Source organism: Marmota flaviventris, chromosome 1 (genome assembly GCF_047511675.1).
Source record: "Marmota flaviventris isolate mMarFla1 chromosome 1, mMarFla1.hap1, whole genome shotgun sequence".
Lineage (NCBI taxonomy): Eukaryota > Metazoa > Chordata > Mammalia > Rodentia > Sciuridae > Marmota > Marmota flaviventris.
The window spans coordinates 118,725,026-118,749,992 of record NC_092498.1 but is presented as its reverse complement, the minus strand read 5'-3'; the positions used below and the strand labels follow the sequence as shown (position 1 = coordinate 118,749,992).

The 24,967-nt window shown below is 53.3% G+C and overlaps 1 protein-coding gene across 2 annotated transcripts; it reads right to left on the bottom strand.

Annotated features, from left to right (window-relative positions):
- Positions 1–172: 172 nt before the first annotated feature.
- Positions 173–23,161, bottom strand: Smtn (smoothelin). 2 transcript variants are annotated; one of them, XM_027953408.2, is made up of 21 exons: positions 23,024–23,161; positions 21,145–21,275; positions 16,297–16,445; positions 15,848–15,941; positions 15,670–15,748; positions 15,478–15,575; positions 14,178–14,498; positions 14,024–14,096; positions 13,342–13,413; positions 12,746–13,261; positions 12,380–12,552; positions 9,112–9,264; positions 8,960–9,035; positions 7,603–7,767; positions 7,443–7,505; positions 7,157–7,229; positions 5,491–5,664; positions 5,157–5,274; positions 4,462–4,613; positions 3,374–3,538; positions 173–262 (listed from the first exon to the last, which is right to left on the bottom strand). In XM_027953408.2, the coding sequence occupies exons 2-20, from the start codon at positions 21,193–21,195 to the stop codon at positions 3,394–3,396; spliced, it is 2,745 nt and encodes a 914-aa protein (XP_027809209.2). In that variant the 5' UTR covers positions 21,196–21,275; positions 23,024–23,161; the 3' UTR covers positions 173–262; positions 3,374–3,393. The 2 variants fall into 2 exon arrangements, with proteins under 2 accessions (XP_027809209.2, XP_071471442.1); XM_071615341.1 differs by having other exon boundaries at positions 5,157–5,271.
- Between the last annotated feature and the right edge of the window lie 1,806 nt (positions 23,162–24,967).

Sequence of the window (24,967 nt, the reverse complement as noted above, 5' to 3'; positions counted from 1 at the left end):
AGGAGGGTGTCGCGACAGACAAGGCAGCGGTGGGCGGGAGCACAGGGAGGAGACAGTGCCGGGAGGGTGGGGGCGGCAACCTGCTGCGGGCGGGCGGTGCGAGCGGTGCAGCTAAACATTCTTGCCGCGCAGGCGCAGCTCATGGCGCCGCAGGTGGTTGTAGAGCGACTGCACGTAGGTGAAGACGCACTTGGGGTCGGGCTTCTTGCCCATGATCATCATGTCCTCCACCTCCACCAAGGGCACGCAGTCCACCAGCATCCTGCAGGGAGCGGGTACCGGGATTCTTGTCAGCACCAGCCCACATTTTGTGATGCCCCTCTACCCGAGGTCTTTTCATTGCTGCAGCCTATTGGTCTTTCATAAATTCTACTGTTCATCGATTGGGGAAAAAGCCTTCCTGGAGCGCAAGAAGCCCTGGTCCCACCAGCCCGATCCCAGAGATAACACTACCCATATTACACTAGGCAGGTAGAGGAGATTCAGGGGTGGGGATGGGGACAGAGCCTGCCCCACCCCAAACAGGTTGTGGGTCTCTTTTACCAGCCCTTCAGAACTGGGGAGTTCCTGACTCCAGACCTTTAAGTCTCCTGCTCACCCTCACTAACACATTCGAGTGGGTAAAAGCCTCTGAGCTGGGCCATTGCACACAGGGGTGTCATCATTGACAAATCATTTCATGGCTAGGATTTTGGGCCCTGATAATTTTCTGTCAGCTTCCTGATCTGGTACTTACTGTCAAGCAGCCTAAGGATTCTCTTATCCATGCTCCAGGGATAACCCTGCTGCTGGAAAGGGAGGCCAAGAAGTGTGTGTGTATGTACATGCATGTGCACTTGTGTGTGTCAGTGGGGGTTCTTCCTCCTCCTGCCTCAGTAGTGGAGATTGAGCCCAGGGATGCTTTATCACTGAACTACCATCCCCAGGCCTTTATTTATTCATTTATTTTAAATTTTGCTAAGTTGCCCATGATAGCCTGAAACTACAATCCTTCTGCCTTAGCCTCCCAAGTTGCTGGGATTATAGGCGTGCACCATCACACCCAGCGAGTGTGTGTGGGGGGGGTTCTTGCACCCTAATCATCTGCCTTGGGTAGAGAAGGGGACACAAATGAGGGTTCCAACCAATACCAATGGACTATCTACAACATGCTCAGAGTTGAGCTGGACCATCCTTCAGAGTGCAAGCTGCATTTACAGATAGGGAAACTGAGTCACAGACCAGAGGAGTTGTTTGCTTAGGGATCAGGGCTGCCCCTTGTTTGTTTCAAGCCTCACAGTAGATGTAGGGCTGGACCTGACAGTTTAGGCACCTGAGTAAAGCCCTATCTTCCCTACTGCAGGAGCCCTTTCCGTGCTCTGGGGTGAATAGGTTGTGACTATGATGCAACTGACAACTCCAGAGCTGTAAAGCTGGAGTCTCTGGCTCTATTTCCCCCTCTCTCCCAAAGCAAGGCCTTTCCTGCCTTATTTCCTCCCATCTGCCATGTATGGCACATAAAAAAAAAAGCACTTGATCAACGTTGCTGAATAAGTTTGCTTGGCAGGGAAGACATGGGAAGGATTGATCCTGTTTCCAAGACACAAGACAGCCCAAGACCACCTCCCGTCTTGTACCTTTGCAGACACACTCAGGCCAATTCTCAGATCACCTGAGATTCTTTCAAGGAAGAAGCCCGGGAGGCAGAAAACCTGTTTCAGTCCAGATTATACCCTAAATCATCTGTGGATACTAGATAAGGCCTTGACCTGTTTTGTGACTCTGTTTTCTCCTGTTTATGACAGTATAGCCTTTCCCTACCTCATTTCAGATCTTGAAAACACTTAAAGATGAGTGAAAGGTTCCTGGCTCTGCTGTTGATGTGCTATGTGCCCTTGGGGTCATCCCTGTCCCACATGGGGCTTGTTTCCCCAGCTGCACCATGGAACAGAAGCAGCCTCTTCTCTGAAGCTTCTTCCAGCTGGGCTATCTTCCCGGGGATCCTGGCCTCCCTCCCCCAACCTGGAGCCCCCTCCCGCCCCTGGTGCCTTCCCTGGAGACCTTATAAAGCCATTGTTTACACTGGGGTGCACGGCTTGGGGCTCAGGCTGCCCCAGTGACAGGCCAAACACCAGGCAACTGGAGCAACAGCATAGCTGAGTCACACTTTCCAACTGGATCAGGCTGCAGTAGGCCCCTCTCCTTCCAGGCTGGCCTGCTGGGCAGCAGTTCCCAAGTCCATATATGACCTGGAGACAGCATCAAGCCCATCTTCCCCTTACCTGCACCTGAGTATGTATGTGCATATGTGGGCTGCCCTCCACAATGACTGCAAACCCGAAAGGGCCTCTCTGAGTGTACCCTATTGGCTTTCTCCCTCATTACTTCAGGCAATCCCCTTGCTCTCTCTGGACCTCTGGTTTTACTTCTGTCTACAAAATGGATAGGAAAACAGTGGTGGGGCACAGAAAAGAGCCACTAAATGGGGAATCTGGAGCCCCACTTTCTGACCTCAGCTCGGATTTAAACCCTCACCTCTGGAAACACTCTAAGCCTACCTCTCCCAGCTCTGAGCTCCTATCTATAATGAGGCAGTTAATTAGAATCTGAATTTTCTACTGTGGTCCTGAAATAAAATGACAAGAGAGGATATGCCATAGCTAGCTTGGGGAATCCAGGACATTCAGCCAGAAACACCTTCCTGTAACTGGCCCTATTCCCAAACTTCACACCTTGGAGTACTCCACCAACTCTTCAGGATCCACACTGACCCTCCTGCTTCCTTACAGATCAGGAAACCTGTACCCTGTACTTTTTATTCTGGTCTCAGCATTTAGTCCATCTCAGGCCTCATTTGAGGATTGTTCTAGAATACTGACTTGCCTACAACTATCCTTCCTCAGTTCAGAAATCTTTTAGGACTCTTCTTGTCCTCAGGAAGAAGTTCAAATTCCTGCCTGTGGCCCTTTCCTCCATCCTTACATTCAGACTCAAGCTCCCTTCCTTCTGGGGTGTGCCATCCTCTCCATCTCTCTCACCCCACCCTCTCTGCCGGAAACTTTCTCCCTTTTTTAGCCTGAAATTGTTGTACATATCCAAGCTTATTTTGCACTTTGGTCAGATAGTCATTCTGGACCTGCAGCCTGGATCAGGAGCCTCCCTTGGGTTTTCCCCATCATAATTCCACTCACCTGGGTCATTGCTGACTATGAATAATGGTTTCACCTGCTAGGCCCTGAACTATCAGAAGATAGGATCCTGTCTGCACCCTCTGCCTTTTATAAGGGCCCTCCAACATTCCCCAATGCCCCATCCACCTCCCGGGCCCCACTCTGAGCCCCGATGAGCAGATTCCAGTTGAAACAGGGCAGGTGGGAGAGGCGGCGTTTCTCACCGTGGGGCCCCAAGCAGGGGTTAGGACTTTTTGGTTTTTACCAGCCCCTTCTGGACCAGACAGCGGTAGAACTCCTGGATGTACGTGTACACGCACTTCCAGTCAGGCTCTCGAAGCCGCACCATGTCCTCTGTATCCAGAAGCTGCGGGCAGTCCGCATGGGTCCTGGGGAGGGTAGGGGGCCGGGAAGGGGCAGGGGGCAAGGGCCCAGTTGGGGAAGAGGGGGAAGAGGCCAAGAAGAGAAGGGAAAACAGAGAGACACACACATACACACACACATAGAGACATGAGTTCAGTTTCATTCTTGGTGCTGCAGTCTGCCAGCCCCCCGCATGCCCCCTCCCAATTGTGGACGTGCCGCTCACTACCCATCACTAATGGTGTGCAATGCAGACAGGGGTGGGGGGCAAAACCAGTCACAGGTGCAGAGAACTCTTGGGGCAAGCGGGAACGCAGGGTGGGGGGGCAATGGCTTGGCGCCATGGTCAGAGAGGAGGGCTGTGCCCCAGGGAGTGGGGGTGAGGGAGGCGTGAGAGGAGGTGGAGGGAGGAGGAGGAAGAAATCTGGTGGGAACCAGAAAGAGAAGGGAAGAGACGGAAAGATGGAGGAGGGTGCTGAGGGTGAAGTGAGCAGAAGGGGCAACGATTCCAAAGTGGAGGGCTTGCTGATGTCCTATATAAGTCTTTGGCAGCACCTATATAGGCTGCACGGGCACGGTGCCCGGGCCAGGAGCCTCCTTTTGGAATCTCCAGCCAGGACCCCGTGGGAGCAGGAAGCTCTGGTGATAGTGGGAAGAGAGGAGGACAGAGAAAGGGAGAAAGGAGGGAGAAGGGGTAGAAGGAGGAGGGAGGGAATATGGACAAGGCCACCTGGTGGGCTTTGGCCTGGGCTGGTAGGTGGACCTGTAGCTCCTTCCTTCCGACGGGCACCTGGCACACTCAGGAGCAGGTGGGTAGGGGCAGAGGAGGAAGGGGACTTTCTGGGGAAGGGGATCTCAGCCACAGACCCACAGTGTGGCTGGCCAGCTCCAGAGGGTCTTGAGTCAGCTGAGCCCAGCTGACACCAGCAGGGCTGGGGCCCACACTTACTCAGCAGATGAGAAGGCCACCTCGAAGTTCTGGCGCCTGTTCTGTGGGCTAAGCTGCCCATAGTCGAAAGCCTCAGGGAAGAAGTTGTGCACTAGGGCACAGAAGGCCATTCCATCACTCCAGCTGGAGGAGAAGTTCTGGATGTCCACATGCTATGGGAGGTAGAAGGACTGGTCAGGACCCTGGGGGCAATTCCTCCATGCCCACTATCCTTTAGTGTTTTGGCACTCCAGACCTAGGCTCAATAGCTTGCTCAGGTCTGCACAACAGGTGAGTACTCAGAACACAAGCCTCTTCCAACTCAGTCTGTTTACTCCCATGTCTGTGATTTAGGGGGATGGAGCTATGGAGAGGCCCAGTGCCACCCAGCTAAGGCAGTGGTCATGCCTCCATCACTCCTTTCCTCACTTGGAGAAAATTACCCAACACCCTCCACAGTGCAACAGGGTGAAGACTTCAAGAGTTGGGTTGGGCCCTGAGCCATGCCCACCCAGCAAGGGGCTCTCATTAGGCCCTGCTACTTAATCCTTATTCTGGGATGTAGGACATGTCATGTGTCCTCTCTCTCAGATTCAGTTTCCTCATTGCAGAAGGCTTTCCATATTCACTGCTAGAAGCTGTGGAAACTCAGAGGGGAGTGAGTTTTCTAAAGAAGGAGGTGATAAGCTGGGGTCTGAGGAGGCTGCTGGGCTCACCTCATAGCCACGGGTCTTGGCTCGGCACCAGTCTAGCAACATCTGCTTGATGCTGTTGGCATTGGGGACACCAAAGCTGGTGGAGCGTTGCACAGCTGCACGAGGTCCGCCAGGGCTGCTGTGGGAGCCATGTTGGAGCAAGGTCACAAGGCTACAGGTCACCACCTTGGTGGACCCACCTGACAGACCCCCAGGCCCTGTCTTCTATGATGTTCAGACCCTTCCCATCACAGTTCATTCCTGTTCTACCTGCCCCCTGGACCCGCCCATCCCCCCCAACATGTGGTCACCAAGCCCAACTTCCCCTTCCCAACCCTGGCCCTCTGCTGCTCACCCCGTGGCACCTTCTTTCTCCAACTTCTCAATCATGGCCTTGCGTGCTTGGGAAGCTGATGTCTTGGGCAGACTCTGTGCTTTCATCAGCTCTTTCTTCTTTTCTGCCTGTCGTTTCTCCAGTGCGGCCAGGCTGCCAGGCCGCGGGCTGGCCTGATCCTCGCGGTCAAAGATGCTGGAGGATTGAATGGGGTGGCAAATTATGGAGCTGAAAGAGGGCCACATTGAGCCTCTGCCACTGCTTGCTGAGGAATGGATCTTATTGTGCACCAGGATCTCCCATACTGTCGTATCTCTACCACCTGCAATTCCAACCAGTGAGGGAGCAGCATTCTTTTTTTTTTTTAATATCATTTTTTACTGTTGTTTATTTATTTATTTATTTTTATGTGGTGATGGGAATTGAACTCAGGGCCTCATGCATGCTAGGCAGGTGCTTTACCACTGAGTTATCTCCCCAGCCCAGGAGCAGCATTCTTTTTTTTTTATTTTTTTGGTGATGCTGGAGATTGAACCCAGGGCCTTGTGCATGCAAGGCAAGCACTCTACCAACTGAGCTCTTCAAACACCCATTTTTTTTTTTAATATTTATTTTTTAATATTTTTATTTTTTAGTTTTCGGTGGACACAACATCTTTGTTTGTATGTGGTGCTGAGGATCGAACCCAGGCCGCACGCATGCCAGGCAAGCGCGCTACCACTTGAGCCACATCCCCAGCCCTCAAACACCCATTTTACAGAGTACACGGTGGCTCAAAAATAGGAAGATGGGAGCCAGGGTCTTTTGATCAGACTTGGCCCCCAGGAATTACCTGAGAAGATTCATTATTTTATCAAGTTATAGGCCCATTCAGAATCTGGGCATTATCAAGTAATAAAAATTATCAGCATAATAATAATAATAATAATGCCAAAAATAATAGCTCATGTCCCTTGAGCCTTTTCTGTGTGCTACTTTCTTTATTCATTCATTCATTCATTCATTCAGTGCTGGGGATAGAACCGAGGGTCTTCTTTATGCTAGACAAGTATTATGTTTTTAGATTACATACTCAGCCTTCCTATGTACCATTTTAAGTTTAACAAAGGGAGAAAGGGACACATGCTATTACCAATTAAGATGAAGAAACTGAGGACCTTGGCAGTACTTTGCCTAAGATTTCAGAGGGAATTCACAGCTGGAACTTGAATGCAGAGAGACAGAGATGCAGGTTTGATTCAGAGTCCCTGGACTGGATTCTAATCCACTCCCAGTTTTGCCAACTCTGTCCTCTTCTGCAACATGGGAGTTTACCCACCCACTCACAGAACTAAGGTATAAAGGTGCTCTGTGACCTGGGAGGTAGTTTGTAGACAATGGGAAGTGGCAGTGCCAGGAGGCAGCTCAGCATGATAGGCAGGCTTCTCTGAGGGTTCAATGTTATTGCTGCCACTCAGAGGTGTTGGACCCTAAGCAAATCTCTAGTGTCATAGAACATCTATCTTCCCACCATGGTGTGGCTGAGAATTAAGTGAGACCACAATGCAAGTCTGACTCCCACTTTGTCCCTTCTTGGCTATACACCTGTCACCTCACAGCATCTCAGTCTACCCATCTGCAGAATGGGTATGAAGCGAGGTACCCTGTGGCACTGATTCCTCTGTGGTATGGGACACACCAAGCTCACCTGCCCATTTTCTTGGATGAAGAGGAGGAAGAGGAGAAAGTTTTGGTTTGCACTGTGGTACTACCACTGCCATCTGCAAAAAATGAAGAATACAGTGAGGTGAGAGGCCCCGGGTGGAATATCAAGAGACCGGAGGGAAGGCTGTACAGGAAGATGGTGATAACCACAGGTAGAAAAGAGAAAGTGAGAGCACAGCTGAAGATGGACAGTGCTTGAGGAAGAGCCTGAGGCGGCGAGGAGACGAGGAGGCAAGTGGCAGGCACAGAGCCACGTTAGGCAGCCTTACTCTCCGAGCGCCTCACAAAGCTTGACTCCACTGTGGTGGTGCGGGCTGTCCGTGTGCCATCATCTGGAGAGGTAGATGAGAGGAAGGGTATTAGAGGCACAGGAGTTCAGTGGGAGGATTTATTCCCACCCTGAGCCCCAAGTCCCACTTGGTCCCTTACTGGAGTGGACTAGCCGCTCAGTCTTGGTAACAGTGCTGACAGTTGAACCATCGGCTGCACGTTGGCTGTGCCTTGTGGTGGTCTCTGTGGCTGTGTTGCTTCGGGCCTCCCCTGGTCGGGCCCGTGCCTCCTGCAGCCGCCGTTCCCGCTCCTTTTCCCTCTGGTCTGGGTTGGGGATGCCCCATGCATACCCAGAAGGGCCACCCGGTGCCCACACGGCACATATGCACAGGCACACAGGGCACACAAAATGGAGTGGAGGGCAGCTTGTTAGAAACAATAATGACACAGTCTAAGTCTACAGGGGCCTCTCTAGGAGTAGCTGGGGTGGGAGGGCAGCTGTAACTTGGCAGGGAGTGGGTTATGAATTGGGGGGAGTGGACTCAGGCAGAAACTGGGGAATACAGAATAACTGATCTCAAAAGCATATTTTGGATCCAAGAAAGAAGTTTCTATAGGAATGCACAGCTGAGTCAGAAGGGAGCATCTAGATTAGAGAGGGAGTAGCTGACTAAACAGTCTGACTGGGCCATCAATTTGTTGTAGGTGGGGAAAAGAGCAGCTGAAGAAAGGATTATCTAGGTCCAGGGAGAGAGTGATTGGAGGCATTTAAGAAGCAATATGATCCAGGGAAAAAGTAACTGGGAAGGAGCTATTGAAGGGGGTTAACTGGGCCTAAAGAAGAACTAGATAAGTGGGGATAGAGGCTGGGTGGCCATCAGTAGGCCCTGGAGGAAGCAGCTAGATTCAGAAAAGGAGTAATTAAAACTATCTGGAGAAGTAAGGAATCTAGAAACTGAGGCAAAGAATAGCTGTGTTCAGTGAGGAGTAACAGGGAGAGAAAGTAGATTTGTTCAGGAAAGGGGAAGCTGGATGGAGGCAGAGACTAAGGTGGCTGTCACTGGACCTCTGGGAGAGAGAAGCAGCTCAGGGAAAGAGTATCTGGATTCAGGGAAATAGTTTTTTTATTTTTTTGGCAGTGCTGGGGATTGAACCCAGGGCCTTGCGCATGCAAGGCAAGCACTCTACCAACTGAGCTATATTCCCAGCCCCTCAGGGAAATAGTTGACTGTACTTAGAGAAGCAACTGGATCCAAGGAAAGTATGGCTGAGGGAGGGAGTTACTGGGTCTAGGAAGGAGAAGGGATGCTGACTGGAATGGCCAGGGGAAAAAAGCAGCTAGGGAAGGGAGCAGTCAAATCCAGGGGAAGAAAGCAACGGAACAGCTGGGTCTAGAAAAGGCAAAGCTGGGTAGGGTAGTTATATAAGCTTGAGCATCCATAAATGGACCCCAGAGTGAGGGAAGCAGCTGGGGAATGGAGTAGCTGGATCTAGGGTAGGAAACCTGACTCTCTACCTCTCTTCCTTTGTCGGAGCTCCCGGAGTGCAGCCCTGATGAGCTTCCGTTCCTCAAAATCCGTGGCCTGATCCAGCTGCAAATAAAGGTGTCATTGTCTACCAGCACGTTCCCACCTACTACCAACCCCTAACCCACCAGATCCATTATACCATCTTGTCAAGGACTCCTTCATCCTCAATGGTCATCAGATCCTCGGCACTCAGAGGACTCCGCCCTTCTGGTGCTTTGTCTACCCGAGTCAGCTCAGCACCATTGGCTGTTTCCACTGCGGCAGAAGGGGGCTCCGCTGGTTCTGGCTCCATCTTTGGGGTAGGGGAAAGCATGGCCTTTAAGTAAGGATGAAACTCACAATGTCCACAGTGGTCAGAGGGCCATATCCTGGGGTTGCTGGCACAGCCTTGGAAATAACCAGTAGTCTGCCAGTCTGCCTGCTCCAGGATGGCCATGGTGGTGTCAGACTCATTGAAGAGAAACTAATAGTTTTGGTGTATGCTTTCCCACATATCTATAATCATATTAAACCCAAGTGGTGGTGGCATAATAATGATTTCTATTCAATAACAAGCATTTGTATAAACACTAGGGATTTTAATGTCCCTATTTAACAGAAGGGAAAACTGAGGCTCAGGGCAGCTGAATGATTTATAGTCCTTCTATAAATGTGATGCAACCTGGGATCTGAGATAAAGATAGTATAACTTCTGAACTTGAGTTCCTTTTGCTGTTTTATTTCCAGCCCTTTCCCAGGAAAGTTCTTTTGCATCCTGCAGCTCCTGAGACCTGGGACACTGGGTCAGTACCCAGGCGGCACATATCCCATCTTCCTTTGCCAAGGGGGTTGGATCAGGCCTGCAGGCTCCTAACAAGGTATCTGACTGGGGCTGCTCTAAGCCAAGAACTCACTGAAGTTCTCTTCTGAATCCCTCCTCCCACTCTCCCACCCTTGCTAGAAACCATCCTTTAAGGGCCTCCAGCCCTTACCTAACTCCCACTCTTCCCAAGACATTTCCTTATTATTGAAATAAAGGCCCCAGCCCAACTAATACAGTTTCTCCCTATCTGGCAGGGCCTCTCTATCTGCCATAATGGTAAGGAGAGCTGAGGTGGCAGCTGTTTCAGGGAGGCTCAGCCTGGCTGGAGTGTGGGGGTGGGGGTGGGGCTGGGCCATGGCCATGCCAGGGGATGCCAGGGCAGCTGCGGAGAGCATATGCCTCAGGGTGAATCTGGCGCCCTCTTGTCCTGATCTTGGAGCACTATTACCCTAGTCTCCTGTATAGATAGGTAAACTGAGGCTCAGAGGAGGTGATAGCACACCTAAGGTCACTTAGCAGAGGCAGGACCTACCTCAAAACCACCCACTCCCACCAGCTGAGAGGGACTTACAAGACTGCTGCTGTGGGTGGGGCCGGCAGAGGAGCAGCGGCGGGTGCTGAAGGCAGGCGGGTGGGCCACTGGGGTCCCGGCATCCTCAGCTGCCTGGAAGAGGGCCTCGGGGTCGGCAGCAGCCAGGAGCAGCTCACTGGGCTCCAGCTCAGGCTCAAGATCCGGCACAAGTGGGACCCCCAGCCGAAGGCTCAACACTTCCACCTGCCTGCTCAAGGCATCCAACCGCCGGCTCAGTGCCGCTGTCTCAGCCCGCAACTCTTCAGCCGTCTGGGCCACCGGCTCCATGGCGGCTACAGCTGCCTCAGCTGCCTGGGTCACTGCCGCCCGGCCTGCCTCAGCCACCGCCTGCAGCTCCTCCAAAGCCTGGCCCAACCGTTCCTCGAGGGCTGCAGCCATCTCAGGCCCAGGCCCTGGTACCCCCGGCATAGTGCAGGATAAAACTCTAAGGGGTGTAATGGTGGGACAGTAGCAGGGACTGCTGCCTATGGCTGGCAGAATCAGAGTCTTTGCTGCTGATCGGAGGGCGAAGGCAAGGGCAGCAGGCCTGCCCCGCCCCTGCCGGCCTCCCAGCTCACCACCAGCCAGCTGGAGCTGCAGCCCAAATAGAAACCTATTCTGGGCTCCTCTGTAGTGGGGACAATGGGGGAGGGGTGGCCTGTCCAAGTAGGCTGACCGCCAGGCCTGGCCCTGGCCCCGCACAGATCACAGACCACAAGCACAGCAAGGCTGCATGTGTTCTGAAGGATTAATGAGACCAGGATCCCAAGCCTCACAGATGAGGAAACTGATGCAGGGAGCAGGGAATAGGGCTATTCGAACCACCATATACATTAACTGTAAGGATCTATTTGCTAGACTCTAGAGCCAATATGCCTTTGCCCTCATGCGATTCCATTTTAGAAATCCTTGGACAGATGGGGAAAATGGAGGCACAAGAAGACTGGACTTTGAGCAACCTGCTATAACAACTGTAATAAGTGTTATAGCCTTGAGATAAATGGACCCTAGCCTGCCCATGGTGCTCAGATCCAATCACAAATTTTAAGCAAGTGCATTACAGATATGCTCTCTGATTCCCCTATATGGGGAAACTGAGGTGAATTGGCAGTGCAAGATCCAACTCTCACTGTAGCATCTTCTATCCACTCAAGGGTCTCAGCTACAACCACTCCCTCCTGACATCCCACCCCAATTTCTTAGCAGACAGCACTGGTCTTGATGTTGGACAAAGATGAATTATTGTCTTGACTCTTTCCCTATCATTTCTGAGAAGACACAGAGCTGGCTATAGCCATCTCACCTCAACCAAAGCCCCATCCAGTTTCTGGTTAGGCATACAGGGTATTACCTGGGCAGCTGGGTGGCCTGCTGAGGATCCCTTCCCCAAATGAGCTCCTAGCCAGTTGATCCCAGGCTTAGGAATGAATAATGGAAGGATGCAGTGTATTCAGTTCCCGTGGCACCTGCTAGGCTGCTGCCTCGCCGACTGGTGCCCACTCCCCCTCCTGTCTGTCCCCCATCAATGCTTCTGCCCAACCCCCACAGGGAGGTTGACGCAGATGCTAATCACTAATCTCTAATCTTCTAATGGGTCAGGCTGATCTTGGATCAGCTCATGAGCAGCTCTACACTTCAGGACTGATGTCTAGTGTTGGGTGGGAACAGGGTCACTGGGCTGCCACAGAAAGGGGGGCAAAGACCTAACATCCTCTCAGCCTCAGTTTTCCTATCTGTTCATTAGGAATGAAATCAACAAATTCTGGACTAAAGATCAGAGATCGGCAAGTAGGAAGCTTAAGATCAGTATTAAATGAGCTTCTGGTATGCCTGGTGGCTGATACACTAGAATTTGGTCTTAGCTTGGTCACCAACTGGCTAAGGAATCTGCTGTAACAATTGTAACAATTTTCCTTCTCTGAGCCTCAGTTTCTAGGTATGTACAGAGGGGAAGGAGAGAAAACCTGCAATCCCTATGACCTTAAGCAGTTTGACATGATGGATGGTGAGCTGGTGGGATGAGGAAGAGCTCACCTTAATGCTGCAGCCTCCTCGGCTACCAGGGGAAGCGTGGCTGAAGGTGGTGACATGAGTAACACTGCCCAAGCGCGACAGGGTCCCAGGGCTGCTGACATGGGTGATGGTGCTCTTAGCCCCACTGCTGGTGCTGAGGAGCGTGGAGGGCGCCCGCAGCCCCAGTGTCAGTTCTGGGTAGGGAGAAGGGCTGCTGTCAGGAACTGGTGGGATGATGGTTGTGCCAACCAAGGTTGGTGGCGCTCTTGTTCCCAGCGCACCCTTTGGAGATACCCTGAGCCTTGGCCACAGCACCTGTCCTCTGTGCAGAGCTGGGTAACTTCAGGCACTCACCCCCAGTAGTGGGGAGATGGTGGGGAGGCCTACCTGCCCTCTGGTTGCCTGTGGGCAGCAGCACCCGGCCTGTGGAGGCCTGGCCACGGCCATCCTTGATCTCGATGGTGAATGTAGTCTTCATACTGCTCCCTGGCTCAGCAATACCGATGGCCACGGGCAGCTCGGTACTGAGTTCCTCTGAACAGGCCACAGGCCCCCCTGCTCTGTTTTCAAGGGACCTGGCAGCCAAGCTCCGCCTCTTAGGGCCCTCCTCTTGGGGGCAGCTCCGAAGCTGGGCCAGGGGCTGGGCTGTTCCTCCTTGCTTGAACTGGGAGGAGGTGTCACTGGGGCCCTGAGAGGAGGAGCTGTTAGAGGAGGCAGCAGGGGTGGTGCTGATGAAGGAGGGGCCCAGGAGCTTTGTGGGAGTCGGGGAACCTAAAGCTGCCCGGGGTGGGCCATCCTGGAGCCTGGCAGCTGTAGGAGAACTGGATGTGAGCTTCCGAACGCGGTCCCTCACAGAGCCAGCCCGCTGGAATGGAGAAGGTCCGCTGGCAAGGGGAGTGGACTCTAGAAGGGACAGGAGGGCTGTTAGTGGCTAAGTAGGACAGGGACTTCCCAGATCCTGGGGTGCTGAGAATAGGTAGTACCTTGGTTCTGGGCTGGCTGGTGGGGGCTCAGCACAGATACGGAGCGTTGGCAGGGTCGGGGGCTAGCCAGATCTGGCAGGTTCAGGAGTAGGTGGCAGCCATGCCCGGGAAGAGAAAGAAGAGTGAATGGAGGGGATCCATTTCTTATATTCCCTTCCTCTACATCTCCCTAGCCTCTCAACCCCTTTGTGTACCCCAAACTTCCCCACCCCCTCCTGTATCATCCAGTGCTAAGGCCTTCCTACTCAGCCACATCTCTCCCATAGGCAGTCACTTCCCTTGCCTCCTACCCTGACCCCAGGGTGACTTGGGACACTTCTGGGGGCCAGGGCTAAACCTGGGCTGGAGGAATGGTGTCTAGATCCTCCCTGCTGATGGGGATAGGGGACAGCCCCCCTGGCCAGCACTGCCCATGGCTCTGGCTGGGAGATGGGCGCACTCCCTTATTGGGAAAAAGAATGTGCCTGAGGCCCGTTGCCTTTCAAGGCTGCAGGGAGGCCTCTGGCCATGGGTGGCAGGGGTGGGCCTGGCCAGGGGCGGGGACACCTCAGGGGCAGTCAGGGATTGCCTAAACCTGAGGAGGCTGCAGCTATCCAGGCATCAGTGCATTCTACAGTCAGGGAAAGGGAGTCTGGGGCAGGGAAAGGCAGATGCCTATTGCTATCCCTGATGGAACTCTCACCTGCTCTTTTTGTATTGGAAGGACCTCTGGTGGGGCTCTGGGTGGCAGGAGGCTTTGTGGGCCCAGGCAGGAGCTGCAAGGAGACATGATATAAGCAGGGCTGATTCCAGATGGATCTCATTTGCTTGGCATCCCATTCCTGTTCCAGACTCACCTTGGTGACCACCTGCCCCTCAGTGCTGAGGGTGGCTGGCGACTCAGGGGAATCAGGTCTAGGGGTTCCCGAAGAGCTAGGAGGTGGCTCAGGGCTGCCTGGAGCCTCGGCAGCAGGGCATTGGGTTCCAGCAGGCTCCAGTGGAGGCTCAGGAGAAGCAGTGGTAGGTGAACTGTTGGGTGAGGCTGATGAGCTAGGTGTGCCCCCAGGTGGGGCTCTCAGCAGGAGTGTCACTGTGGTTATATCCTGGCTGGTCCCCTCGGGAGTTGGGGTTGGCTCTGGGACCTCTGCCTGCTGCTCCTGTTCCTTGACTTCTGATACCTGTGGGGGACCCATAGGATTCAACCAAGACTTTCCTACCTTGAGTGCTATCCCCACCCATGGAGGGAAAGGCTGGCAGGTGCCCAAGGCAAGAGCATGCAAAGTAGAGGAGCTGAGCACGGCTTCCTGTGGACACCTGCACAAGAATGGGGCTATCTCTGATCCTTACTTTCCAGTCTCTTGGCAGTGCCTAGCCAAAGGTGGTTCAGAGAGGACCAGATCCTAAAGTTAGTGTTTGGGAATGGCAGAAGACCTGTTGGGGATTCCTGGCCCTAATAGATCCCTGGAGCAAAGGCCCTTGACCCTCACTCAGCCTATTTAATCAGTGAGTAGGTAGAGAAACCTGCCCGGACCGGTGACCCAGCGGCCTCTGCTGGTCATTTAGGGAATCTACACGGCCTGACTTTACCAGCACTCCTGGAGAACAGATAGCTCTGACTCTCAACAGTATTCCAACAGTTTGCTAGGATCTGACACGCAGGCCTGGGTGAATCAAGGTAAGGATGCAGGCTGTCTGGAGGGTAAGGGGCAGCCTGGGATGGGTTTAAGGAGGGGAGGTAACATCACCAGGGTCAGGTTTGCATTTCTGTGAGATCCCTCTGGCTGCTAGGTGCAGGCTGGATGACAGGAATGGGGTTAGAAAGTGAATGGGGTTAGAAAGTAGGAGTGAAGGTAGGAGAAGTACCTATGTATCAATAAAAGTGGTAATGGGGAAGGGGCAGAAACTTGGGAGCAGTGTAGACAGGTTGGCTTTGAGAGGAAGGCCTGGATAGAAACTAAGTCTGGTGTAGAGGACACGTGGCCGGAATTTGCCTGAGAGAATGGGCAGAGGCCTGAGAGCTCCAGTGTCTGCAAACACAGCCTGGGGTCCTCCCTTAATAGTCAAATACCAGTGTAGCAGACAAACAGGAGCTCTGTGATGTTGGCATCTGTGGGCACAGACACTGAGCCCCCCTTCTACCATGGCCGTGCGCCTTACCTTATGCTGTTCCAGCCTGTATGCTGCCCGCCCCTTGCTGTCTTCTCCGGAGCCACTGTTGGAATGCCTGCTGTACAACCTCCCAGCCACAGTGGCGGCTGGAAGGGCAGAGGCAAGTGTCAGGCAAGTGGCTGGGAGGTGCTATAGGCAGCACACAGCAGGGCAGCGGTGGAGCCAGGAAAGGGCACATACCCTCAATCTCCTGAGCCCGTACACGGCGGATGGCAGCTCGGATCAGCTTGCGTTCCTCGTACTCACCAGCACCTCGCAGCTGAGAATGAGAGGCAGGTCATGAGTTTTAGGCTGGAGAGTCAAGGTGCTTTACCTGCCCTGTCCCAGTCCTGTCCCCATCCCCTGCCCTGGGCCATACCAGTGTGGTCAACTCCTCCACATCATTCATAGACTCCAGCCGCCCTGCCAGTCGTGTGAGGGCAGCCTGCTGTTCAGCTTCCCGCTGCTGAGAGCTGCAACGATATTATGACTGTAGCTATCATTGCCAAGGCCAGGTCATGGAGGATGTGGGCTAAAGGGAGGGTCAGGTCAGGGTACCCAGAACCTTGACAGTGGGATATGTAGCTGCCTATGCAGACTCTCTGGCTATACAGTGATACACAAATGCCCCTGGATGTGGGAACTAATACCACACGCTTAGACATGCTGTCCACACCAGTGTGGCTAGGACATCACCATAAATACATAGTCCATGACAATAGACATACCTGTATTCACACCTTCCTATACACAAGTTGAGCCCTGGTGCATTCTTCCCTTCCCACATGCATTTCCAATGTAACCCCCACCCCGAACCCTGCCACTCACTGCAGCCAGTTCTCCTTGTTGTCCTGCCGCTCTGCACGGAAGCGTTTAGATGCCAGAGCCTCCTCTTCGCGTTCCAGCTCCTGCCGCTGCAGCTCCCGGATGGCTGAGCGGATCCTTCGCCTCTCTGCCAGATCTGCTGTGACCTCTAGCTGCAAGGGTAGGTGTGGGTGAGGGTCATTTTGGCAATCAGGGATGGAAGGCTGGCACCAACTGCCCACGGCTCTGCCTATGGCACAATGAATGGCCTGTCTCTACTCTATCTGTTCCAAGCCCTTCACGTGCCTGACCACCCACCCAGGGCAGAGGTCTCAGGGGGAGCCCCAGCTCACAGCACCAAGGATCCTGGGCAGCCTGCTGTGCATTGTGGTTCACAGAGTACCCACTGTAAATGAGCTTCCCACCTGTGTCAGGTGCCAAGCAGCCAAGTACCCCTCCCTGTTATTTGACTTCTGAGAGCCTTTCATCAAAACCCCAAGACTAGGGAGCTGCTGCAGAAGAGCAGTTATTCCTGTGAGTCATTAACACAGTCCCTAGAGGGAAGGGTGATTTGGGTAGCTGGAGTACTCCTGTGAGCAAGGGAGACTCCCACAGTTCAGTCCCAGAGCAACATAGCCTTGCTGATTGACAGATGGAGAAACAGGGGTAAGTGCTCAGGAATCCTAGCTACCTGTCTGACTGGGGGCTATTTTTCCCCCTCATTGTCCTAGTCCTAGATACCATTGAAGGAGCCAGAACCCAGAGAGGGAAGGCAAGCTCCACAGAGAGATAAGGCAACTGGCCCTAGGGGTTACCCAGAATCCTAGAGAGGGTGTCTATGGAAGACAGGTGCTCCCACCAGCTTTTCAGCCCTATAGCTCTTGACCAGGTCCAGAAAAAGACATCTTCTCTGGACTGAGCTAGCTAATTCTTGTGGTTCCCCTGCACCACCTGATAAAGGCCCCATCCCAGGGATCATGTGTAGTTCAAGGGAGGAGGCTGGCCCATAGCCCCCAGGAGGAAAGTGGCAAAAAGAAGGCAAAAGCCTTCAGTGTGGGATCTGATAGCCAGATAGGAGCAAGCAAAGGCAGGTGATTCTTTTTTTTTTTTTTTTAAGAGAGAGAGAGAGAGAGAGAATTTTTAATATTTTTTTTTTCGTTTTTGGCAGACACAACATCTTTGTTTGTAAGTGGTGCTGAGGATTGAACCTGGGCCGCACGCATGCCAGGCGAGCGGCGCTACGGCTTGAGCCACATCCACAGCCCACAGGTGATTCTTTTATCCCTATCCCCCAAACCAATTAGGGGATAGAGCCAAGGAACCCTCTTTCCTTCTCCTTTTTAGCCTCCCCCTTTATCATTTCTTTCTGCTCAGTGGGGGAGCAGGGTGGCTGGGGTGTGGTTGGGCTGGAGATAGATAGGTTTCAGCAGGGAGTGTGGGCTGGCCCAACTCAGCCATGAGCCAATTCATCCTAGACTAAATAATGGGGAGCCTTGGGGGATAGAGCCCTCCAGGTTCCACATTCATAAGGAGGTATGGGAGGGTCTAAGCCTCAGTCTAGTCTTGGAGGGGTGGTGAGGGGCACACCCCTTAACCTCTCTGTATTTTTGTTTCCTTATTTGCTGGATAGAACAATGGCCCTCACCTCAGGGCAGAGGATAGGGATGGAGCAGTGATTCAGTTCTCCCCTGCATGTGCAATAAGCAGATGCAGTAATTATCACCCCCCCTTTGTTCTAGCCAATTAGGAGGGAGAGAGAAGAGAGGGTAAATGTGAGAGACAGGACATGTATATTGAGAATCTGTGTGTCAGACATGGTAATAAGCCCTCACGGTCCTCACCTCACAAATATCCTAGATACATTGTTATTCCCATCTGACAAAAGAGGAAACAGGTTGAGAGAGAAGTGATTTGCTTACCTGAGTCAGAATTTGAACCCAGGTCTCTCTGATTCCAGGGCCTGCCCCAGACTGTGACAACTGTGATGCTAGGGTCTGTGGGTCATGGTGGGGAATCTACAGGGCCCTGGAACTGTATTTTGGGGATCCCTTTAACTTGGAGACCCCTTTAGAGATTCGTAAGCCTGAGGGGCAAAGGGAGGGAGAATGAGGCTAAAACACCTAAAGATGGGGGACCTTCCTGGTTAGTAGGTTCAGCTCCTGCTACGCAGAAGATAAACAGTCCAGAGTAACTAGCCCTTTATCTTCTGGGTCACCATTTCCAATGAGCTGGGCTCTAGAGATGGGGTGTTTGTCCCCCAAAAGACTGATGTGGTAACTTGGACACTTCTGCAAGCCCTCCGTGCCTCAGCGTCCCCATCCAGAAACTGGAAAATTCCCTCTAATTCCCCCAAGTGGGTGGGGTAGGGCTGAGGGATGGAACTCATTCCACTGGTCACTCCCTGGCATGACCCTTTCCTTTGGCCTGTGGGCAGAGGTTGGCCCAGTGTCCACAGTGTCTCTGTTGTATGGCTTGTGTTCCCCACCCTCTCAGGCACAACCGCTGTGTGTGGAGGGGGCTGAGGGAAGGAGGGAAGGAAGTACAAAGAGCCATTGTCCACCAGGGGGAAGGGGAAGGAGATGGGGCGGGTTTCCGAAACTGCCCAGTGAAATTCTCCCGGGAGGAAAGAGGGTGCTTCCTCCTCTGCAAGGAGGGGCGGGGGGGGGTGCTCCCGGTACTTTCTGCTTTCCTTGCTGGGGTCGTCTGACAGGCCCAGCGTCTCTCTGTGCCTCATTCTCCCCATCTGCAAAACCCAGGAGATTCTCCAGGCATTTGCTTAATCCGAAGGCCCCAGTTGCCCACCCGGGACCAGCTAGCAGTGGAACGACGCCTCGCCAGGGGGCGCTGTATGCCCAGAAGCTCCAGAAGCGCCTTTGCGCGTAGGGCCCGCCCCCGCGTCTCCCAACAGCGTCGCGCTAGGCGCCTAGGGGGGAACCAGACAGGAAGCCCCTCGCCGCCGCCGGCTTTAATGTCCCCTTCCACAGAGAGGAAACAGAGGTTCACAGAAACTAAGCTGCTTCCTCAGGTCACCCTGCAAGGGTATTAAGAGTGCGAACCCAGGACCGAGGCGGAGGGCGTCCGGCATGTGGCCGAGGAGCACGCAGGATACATGTCCTCAGACGCCCCCATTCCGTGCAGCCCACCGCCAGGTCCTCAGGAATGTGAGAGAGCCGAGGCCGGAAGCAGCTGCCCGGGTCCCCGAGTTGGTTGGGGTTCAGGGCGGACGGAGCTAGCCCGACTTTCCCTTATAAGGCCGGGCCCCGCGGGGAGGAGCCCGGCTCGGGACGCCTCGGTTCCTGCCACGAGGCCGGCGAGGGCCGGGCCCTGCCGGAGCACGGGGCGGGACTCTCCTGCAGCCGGTTGCAGAAATGGCGGGCGCCCGGGAGGTGGAGGAACTGGTCTCAGGGTGGGAAAGACCTTTGGCGGCAACACGGTTCTGAGACAAGGGGCGGGGTTTCGTTTGAGGAAGTACAGAGTGACTTCCATCACTGCTTCCAGTGCCCAAACCTCACATGAAAGTAGGAGCTGGCGGCTTGAAAACCCTGAGCCTCAATGCGGACCCCTAGAGACGGGGATTCGCGGGAACCAGGCCTGGCTTTCCTCTGTTTGCAGCGCTCTGACTCCGCTACTCCCATTAAGACTCTGACTTCCTGAGGGGAGGAGAGCTGACCAGTAGCCACCTTTAAAAACCAAATCCCTGCCCTTCCAGGCTGCTCATAGTAGTGGCGACTGGTGGCAGCAGACGCCCAGAGAGAGTCTAAGGCACTGGTCTGAGGACTCACAGGCATAGTGCCTTGGGGAGGTCGCAGCAGTTGGACTGCGTGCTGGGTAGCTGGCCTAGCTGGGTCCTTCCATCTTCTGCCTTCAGGGTACTCCCTGAAGTACGGGGGTGGAGTGGGTCATTTGTCTTCTCCTAGGAAAAGTAAATCTTTAATTTTCTCCTCTGGACAAGGGTCAGGGACTAGGGGGTGAGACTCCAGCTCTTTCCCAAGGTGTACTCCTGCCTGGCTCTCAGGTGGTCATATCGCTTCCTTGCTATGTCCTCCCACAGCCTTTCTGTAGATAGGAGTAGGAAGAAACTGGGAAAGGGGATGATGGGGACCCATTCTGCCTCCATCCCAAGATCTGGGCCCACACCTCATTCCACCCCATGCCAATCCAAGGACCTAGATTTTGTGGTCATATACACTTCCTCCGCTCCCCCCCCCCCCATTATACAGGTAAAGAAATTGAGACACTGAAAATGACAGACCAGAAGTCAGACAGAACTCATAGGGGTCCACAAAGCTTCTTTCTGTCTCATTTATTCTTCCAGCCTTGACTCTCCCAGGACTCTTTGTCCCCCATAAACCTCTTTGGGGTTTGGATCTTGGTACGGCTTCTAACTGCATGCTTTTGGGCAGGTGACTTCACCTCTCTGAGTGTGCTGGCTCTTGGAATTACTGTGACTATTCTGTGAGATGATATATTGAGCACCTAGCCTGCCCCACACTGTGCCTTGACATTATTAATCATTACTGCTACTTTTGTTATACAGCTTTCAGGGGTAGGCACTGTCCAGGCTGTTGCTTAGCAGAGGCAGATCCAGCCTGCCCACACCTGTGACTGCACATGGGCAAGTCCTCAGTAGTTACTGTTTAAACAGGTGGTGGCAAGGTGGGGGGGGGTGCTGGGAGGGACCAGGCTTTAACACCTGGCACAGACAGGCACATGCCACAGGGGCCTTTGCATCAGCCACATGGAACCAGCTTGGCCTTGTTCCCTTGACCCCTCCCACCCATCTCTTCTTGTTAGTTGAGAGGTAGCTTTGACTGATCCTGCTTCTCTAGCCTAGTGTGCCTACCCCACAGTGGGGGTCATGGGGCCACTTACCAGTTTCCGGAGGGCTCCTTCATCCAGCCCAGCTAAGGCCTCGTCTGCCATCTCACTGGCTCTTGGCTCTGTCTGTCACCTCCTGGTGAGCTCCCCACTGCCTATGGCACTTGACACCCACTCAGAGAATTCTGCAGACGACAGACATGAGTTAGGCCTCTTGGGGCTGCTAGAAAACCATAGGCACTTAGGCCCTGTGCCTCGGTTTCCCTCTAACCTGTGATCATCCATTGCTGTCCTATTCTTGCTATCCCATCCTGTGTTGTGCCTTCTGGCTGGGAGTTGCCCTCTACCCTAGTGTGGTTTTCTGGAAAACCCACCAAACCAAGAATAGGCATCCCTGTCCCAGCCCTGCCAGCTCGTCTGCCAGTGGCGCAGGCTGGGTCCTCATCCCATTTAAGTCTCAAACAGGGAGGGCAGGGACTTGGATTGAGAAGCCTGAGTCCAGCAAGGCCCACCCAAACTGGATGCACCACCAGGGGGTGCACACCAGTCTCCACAGTTTCCTGCCCCACCCTCCCATCCCCACAGCCTGCCCAACCTCCACCCACTGCACAAACTCAGCTTCTGGCTGTGGGTTGGGTCTTGATGCCACCATCATTCTCATTCCCCCAAGTACAGGAGCTGCGAAACTGGGTCTTCCAACTCTTGAGAGTCAGCCCTTAGGGCACACAATTCTCCACTCCTCTCATCCCCCTGAAGCCAACTGTCCTGACCTTCTGAAGCCAAGGATCCAGGCACCCAGCTCCTTCTGGCAGTCACACACTTAAACAATTCATTTTCCAGCTGAGAGTGCCTTCAGAAGCTGATTCACCCAAACTCTGGACTTCAGGCAAACTGAGAGGATCAGAGAGGGCCAGGGATTTGTTCCAGGGAAAAGGAAGAACCCAAAGATTCAAAGGACAGGAAAGGATACAATAAAAATCTTCGTCACTTACAGCTTCTGAAGCATCCTTCCAAAGTGCCCCCAGGAGCCCAAGGCACTCCCTCTTGCCCCATCACTACCCATCAAAATGGACCCCTAAATCATGATCCAGGGTCCTAGCCCAATTCTCTTTCATCTTGTAGCCCTAATGTCTGTTTTTCTGGAAATCAGGAGCCCATGGCCTAGCACACCTGGGTGCTTAGTTAATATATGGTGACTGAAAGAGTCCCATGATTTCCACCCCCTCCTCCACTTGTTGATTCATCCCTCAACCATCCCCTTCCCCTCTCCAGAACAGTCACTTAGCTAGTCACCCCATCTGGTGAATGTGTCTCAGGAAGTCCTAAGTGGGGTTTGTCACACCTGCTTGCTCAGGTCACTGCTTGCTTTTCCCATCCTTGTAGGTTCAGACAGGTGTCAACTTTGCAACCCTTGCCTGTGAGGGTCCTTGCCTCTTCTCTACCTACTTTGTCTGAGATACCCTCCCACCCCAAGAGGATCACACAGTGGTCACCAGCCTTAGGTTCCATGAACATTCGGTTTCCTCATGTTTTTTCTTTTCTGGGGCAGGGGTCCCTACTGTCTTATTTAGGACACCCAGGTGTCTGTGAGAAGTCTTTTCCTTCTTAGAAATTCCTGCTGCTGCCCCTCATTAGTCCCACGGATTCTTATCACACAGTCTGGGGACCCTGGAGACTGAGGGGCCTCAAGTTTGTAGGCACTTCCTCAAGGTATCTCCCCATCCCCCATAGACTATAGTTCCTGGGGGTCGAGGACCTCTTGGAAGTATGAGGGCGTTTTCCTCCACGGCTCAGAACCTTCTCCTTTACTTGGAGCTCCCGTTATTGGGTGGGTTCCCACATATGGATTTCCAGAGCCCCTGTCCAGATATCCGGGTTCTACCCTCTAGACCCGTCGGGGGTCCTGGAGCCGCCCCGAGGCCCGCCCACCTACCTTTCAGTCCAGACCGTCTGTGTGGGGCGGCCTCGGATTAGCTCGCTCCAGACTCAACAGATGGATTATAGACCGTCCGGCGGGAGACGCCGCAACCCGGGATGCCAGACTCGCCCGGCAACCGTCCTCTGGACTCTGCTGGAGTGGTCCGTCCAGCCGCGCCAGCAGCCTCGCTGGCTCCTCCCCACCCTGACGCAGCAGCCAATTCTCTGTCGGGTCCCGCCCACCCTTGTGCCCCATTGGGGAAATTCAATTTGACAGCCACGCCCTAAAGTCCCGCCCATCGCCGGCCAGTGGTGTTGGGTACTGCAGTCTTGGAGCTAGTGGCCGGTCGGGTGGGCGTCTCTAAGTTAGGTGTAAAGCTCTATGCCAAAGTCTAGAAGGGTGCCCCAAGCCGGGGTAAGTGGCCTGGAATCATACAAATCTCAGAGCCATCGGTGCAGTTCTTCTCCGCCCTTCTCTTTGTTGGTGAGATCACGTCCCCTCCCTCGACTCCACCTACTCCTCGCGTCGATGCTCAAGCTCTGCCGCCGCCTCCAGGCCGCTTTTGGGACACCTGGTCTGGGCCACCTCAGAGCAGGGATTGAGTGACCAGCAGCACCTTGATCCCGTGTTGGACTGCCTGGGACCATCTCAGATGGAGCAGGATCAATCACACAGCATGTCTTCCCCCGCGCACATACTTTTGCACAGATACCCTCAACTAGCGTGCTTCTTCCAAACCCTTATAGGATCTGCCTCTTGGAGCGCCAGAGTCCTAAACAGGGAATATGGACTCTAGACTCTCGTTCAACAAATGGAGGAAATTAAGGCTCAGAGAGAGCCAACATCTCCAAGAGCAAACAAAAAGTCAGCCAGACTCACTCTATTCCACATGCTGGTGTCCCTGGAACCTACTACCCCAACTATTCTCCTTGGGGACCAAAGAGGGTGGAGACTGGGAACATGGAGTCTGAATTACTTGCCATTAAATAAAAAGTATAAAAATATAACTCATTTGTTTTGTACTTGTCATGCACCAGGTACATAATCCCTGCAACAACCAAATGATACCAGAATTATTGTCCCAATTTACAGATGAAGACAACCCATAGGTAGTGGAGCTGTGATTCATACTTAATACCTTCTGAGTCTAGTGCTTCTAAGCAGTAGAATGTAGGATTATGGGAAGTTGGAAGTTGGTTCCTGTTGCCCCAGAAGAACCTGGATTCAGATGCTATGCTACAGCAACTCCCCCCCCCCAACACACACATATTTAAGGAGAGATATAGTATACACTTTCTTTTCCATGTTTTTTCATTTCATCCCCCAAACCCTGTGAAATAGTTTTATACATTGGAAAATCAAGGCACAGAGAAGAAAGCCATCTTCCAATCACCCTGGAGAGGGGTAAATAGAGAACATTTTGGCAGATAAAGTTTGAGGTCCTCAGGTGTCTCTACTTGGCTTAGGACCCATGTTATTTCCTGAAGGAGTGTGAATGCCCTCCAAAGCCAACTCTGTTGTACCTCATGCACCCCTTTGGACCACTCCTTCTTGCAGAGCACACCTAGGCCTCCTGGATTCTTAGGGCTTGCTTGAGGTGTGGCTTTTGGCTCCAGAGAACTGCCTGCTTGGTGCTAGCTATGTTCCTCCACAGGCTGGGAGGAATTATACAGATGAGGCCCATATGCATTGACTTAAGTCTTGCACTCACAATCATTTACCCCTGTGGTACAGTAAGGATGTGAGGGTCCCGATCAGTCCCTGCTGTCAAACTCTCAGAGCATACCTACCTGTCTGCCTCTTTCTCTTCCTACTTGCAGAGGGTGGTGCTGGTGCAGAGGGCAACTGGTGGTGGGGGTGATCTAGAGATCAAAAGGTAGCCCAGCACTAGTATGGGGGAAGTTTATAGCCGCAGACCAGGAAAGAGTAAACATCACATGAGGAGGGCCCTGATATTTG

What these genes read in the sequence shown, in the direction of transcription:
- Smtn (XM_027953408.2), bottom strand. Translation starts at nt 21,195, where the DNA reads ATGGCAGACGAGGCCTTAGCTGGGCTGGATGAAGGAGCCCTCCGGAAA. An exon ending in AGGGGCAGGTGGTCACCAAG is followed by an intron (nt 14,097 to 14,177) that starts GTGAGTCTGGAA and finishes GTCTCCTTGCAG; the next exon opens with CTCCTGCCTGGGCCCACAAA. An exon ending in TCATCCAAGAAAATGGGCAG is followed by an intron (nt 5,665 to 7,156) that starts GTGAGCTTGGTG and finishes TCAATCCTCCAG; the next exon opens with CATCTTTGACCGCGAGGATC.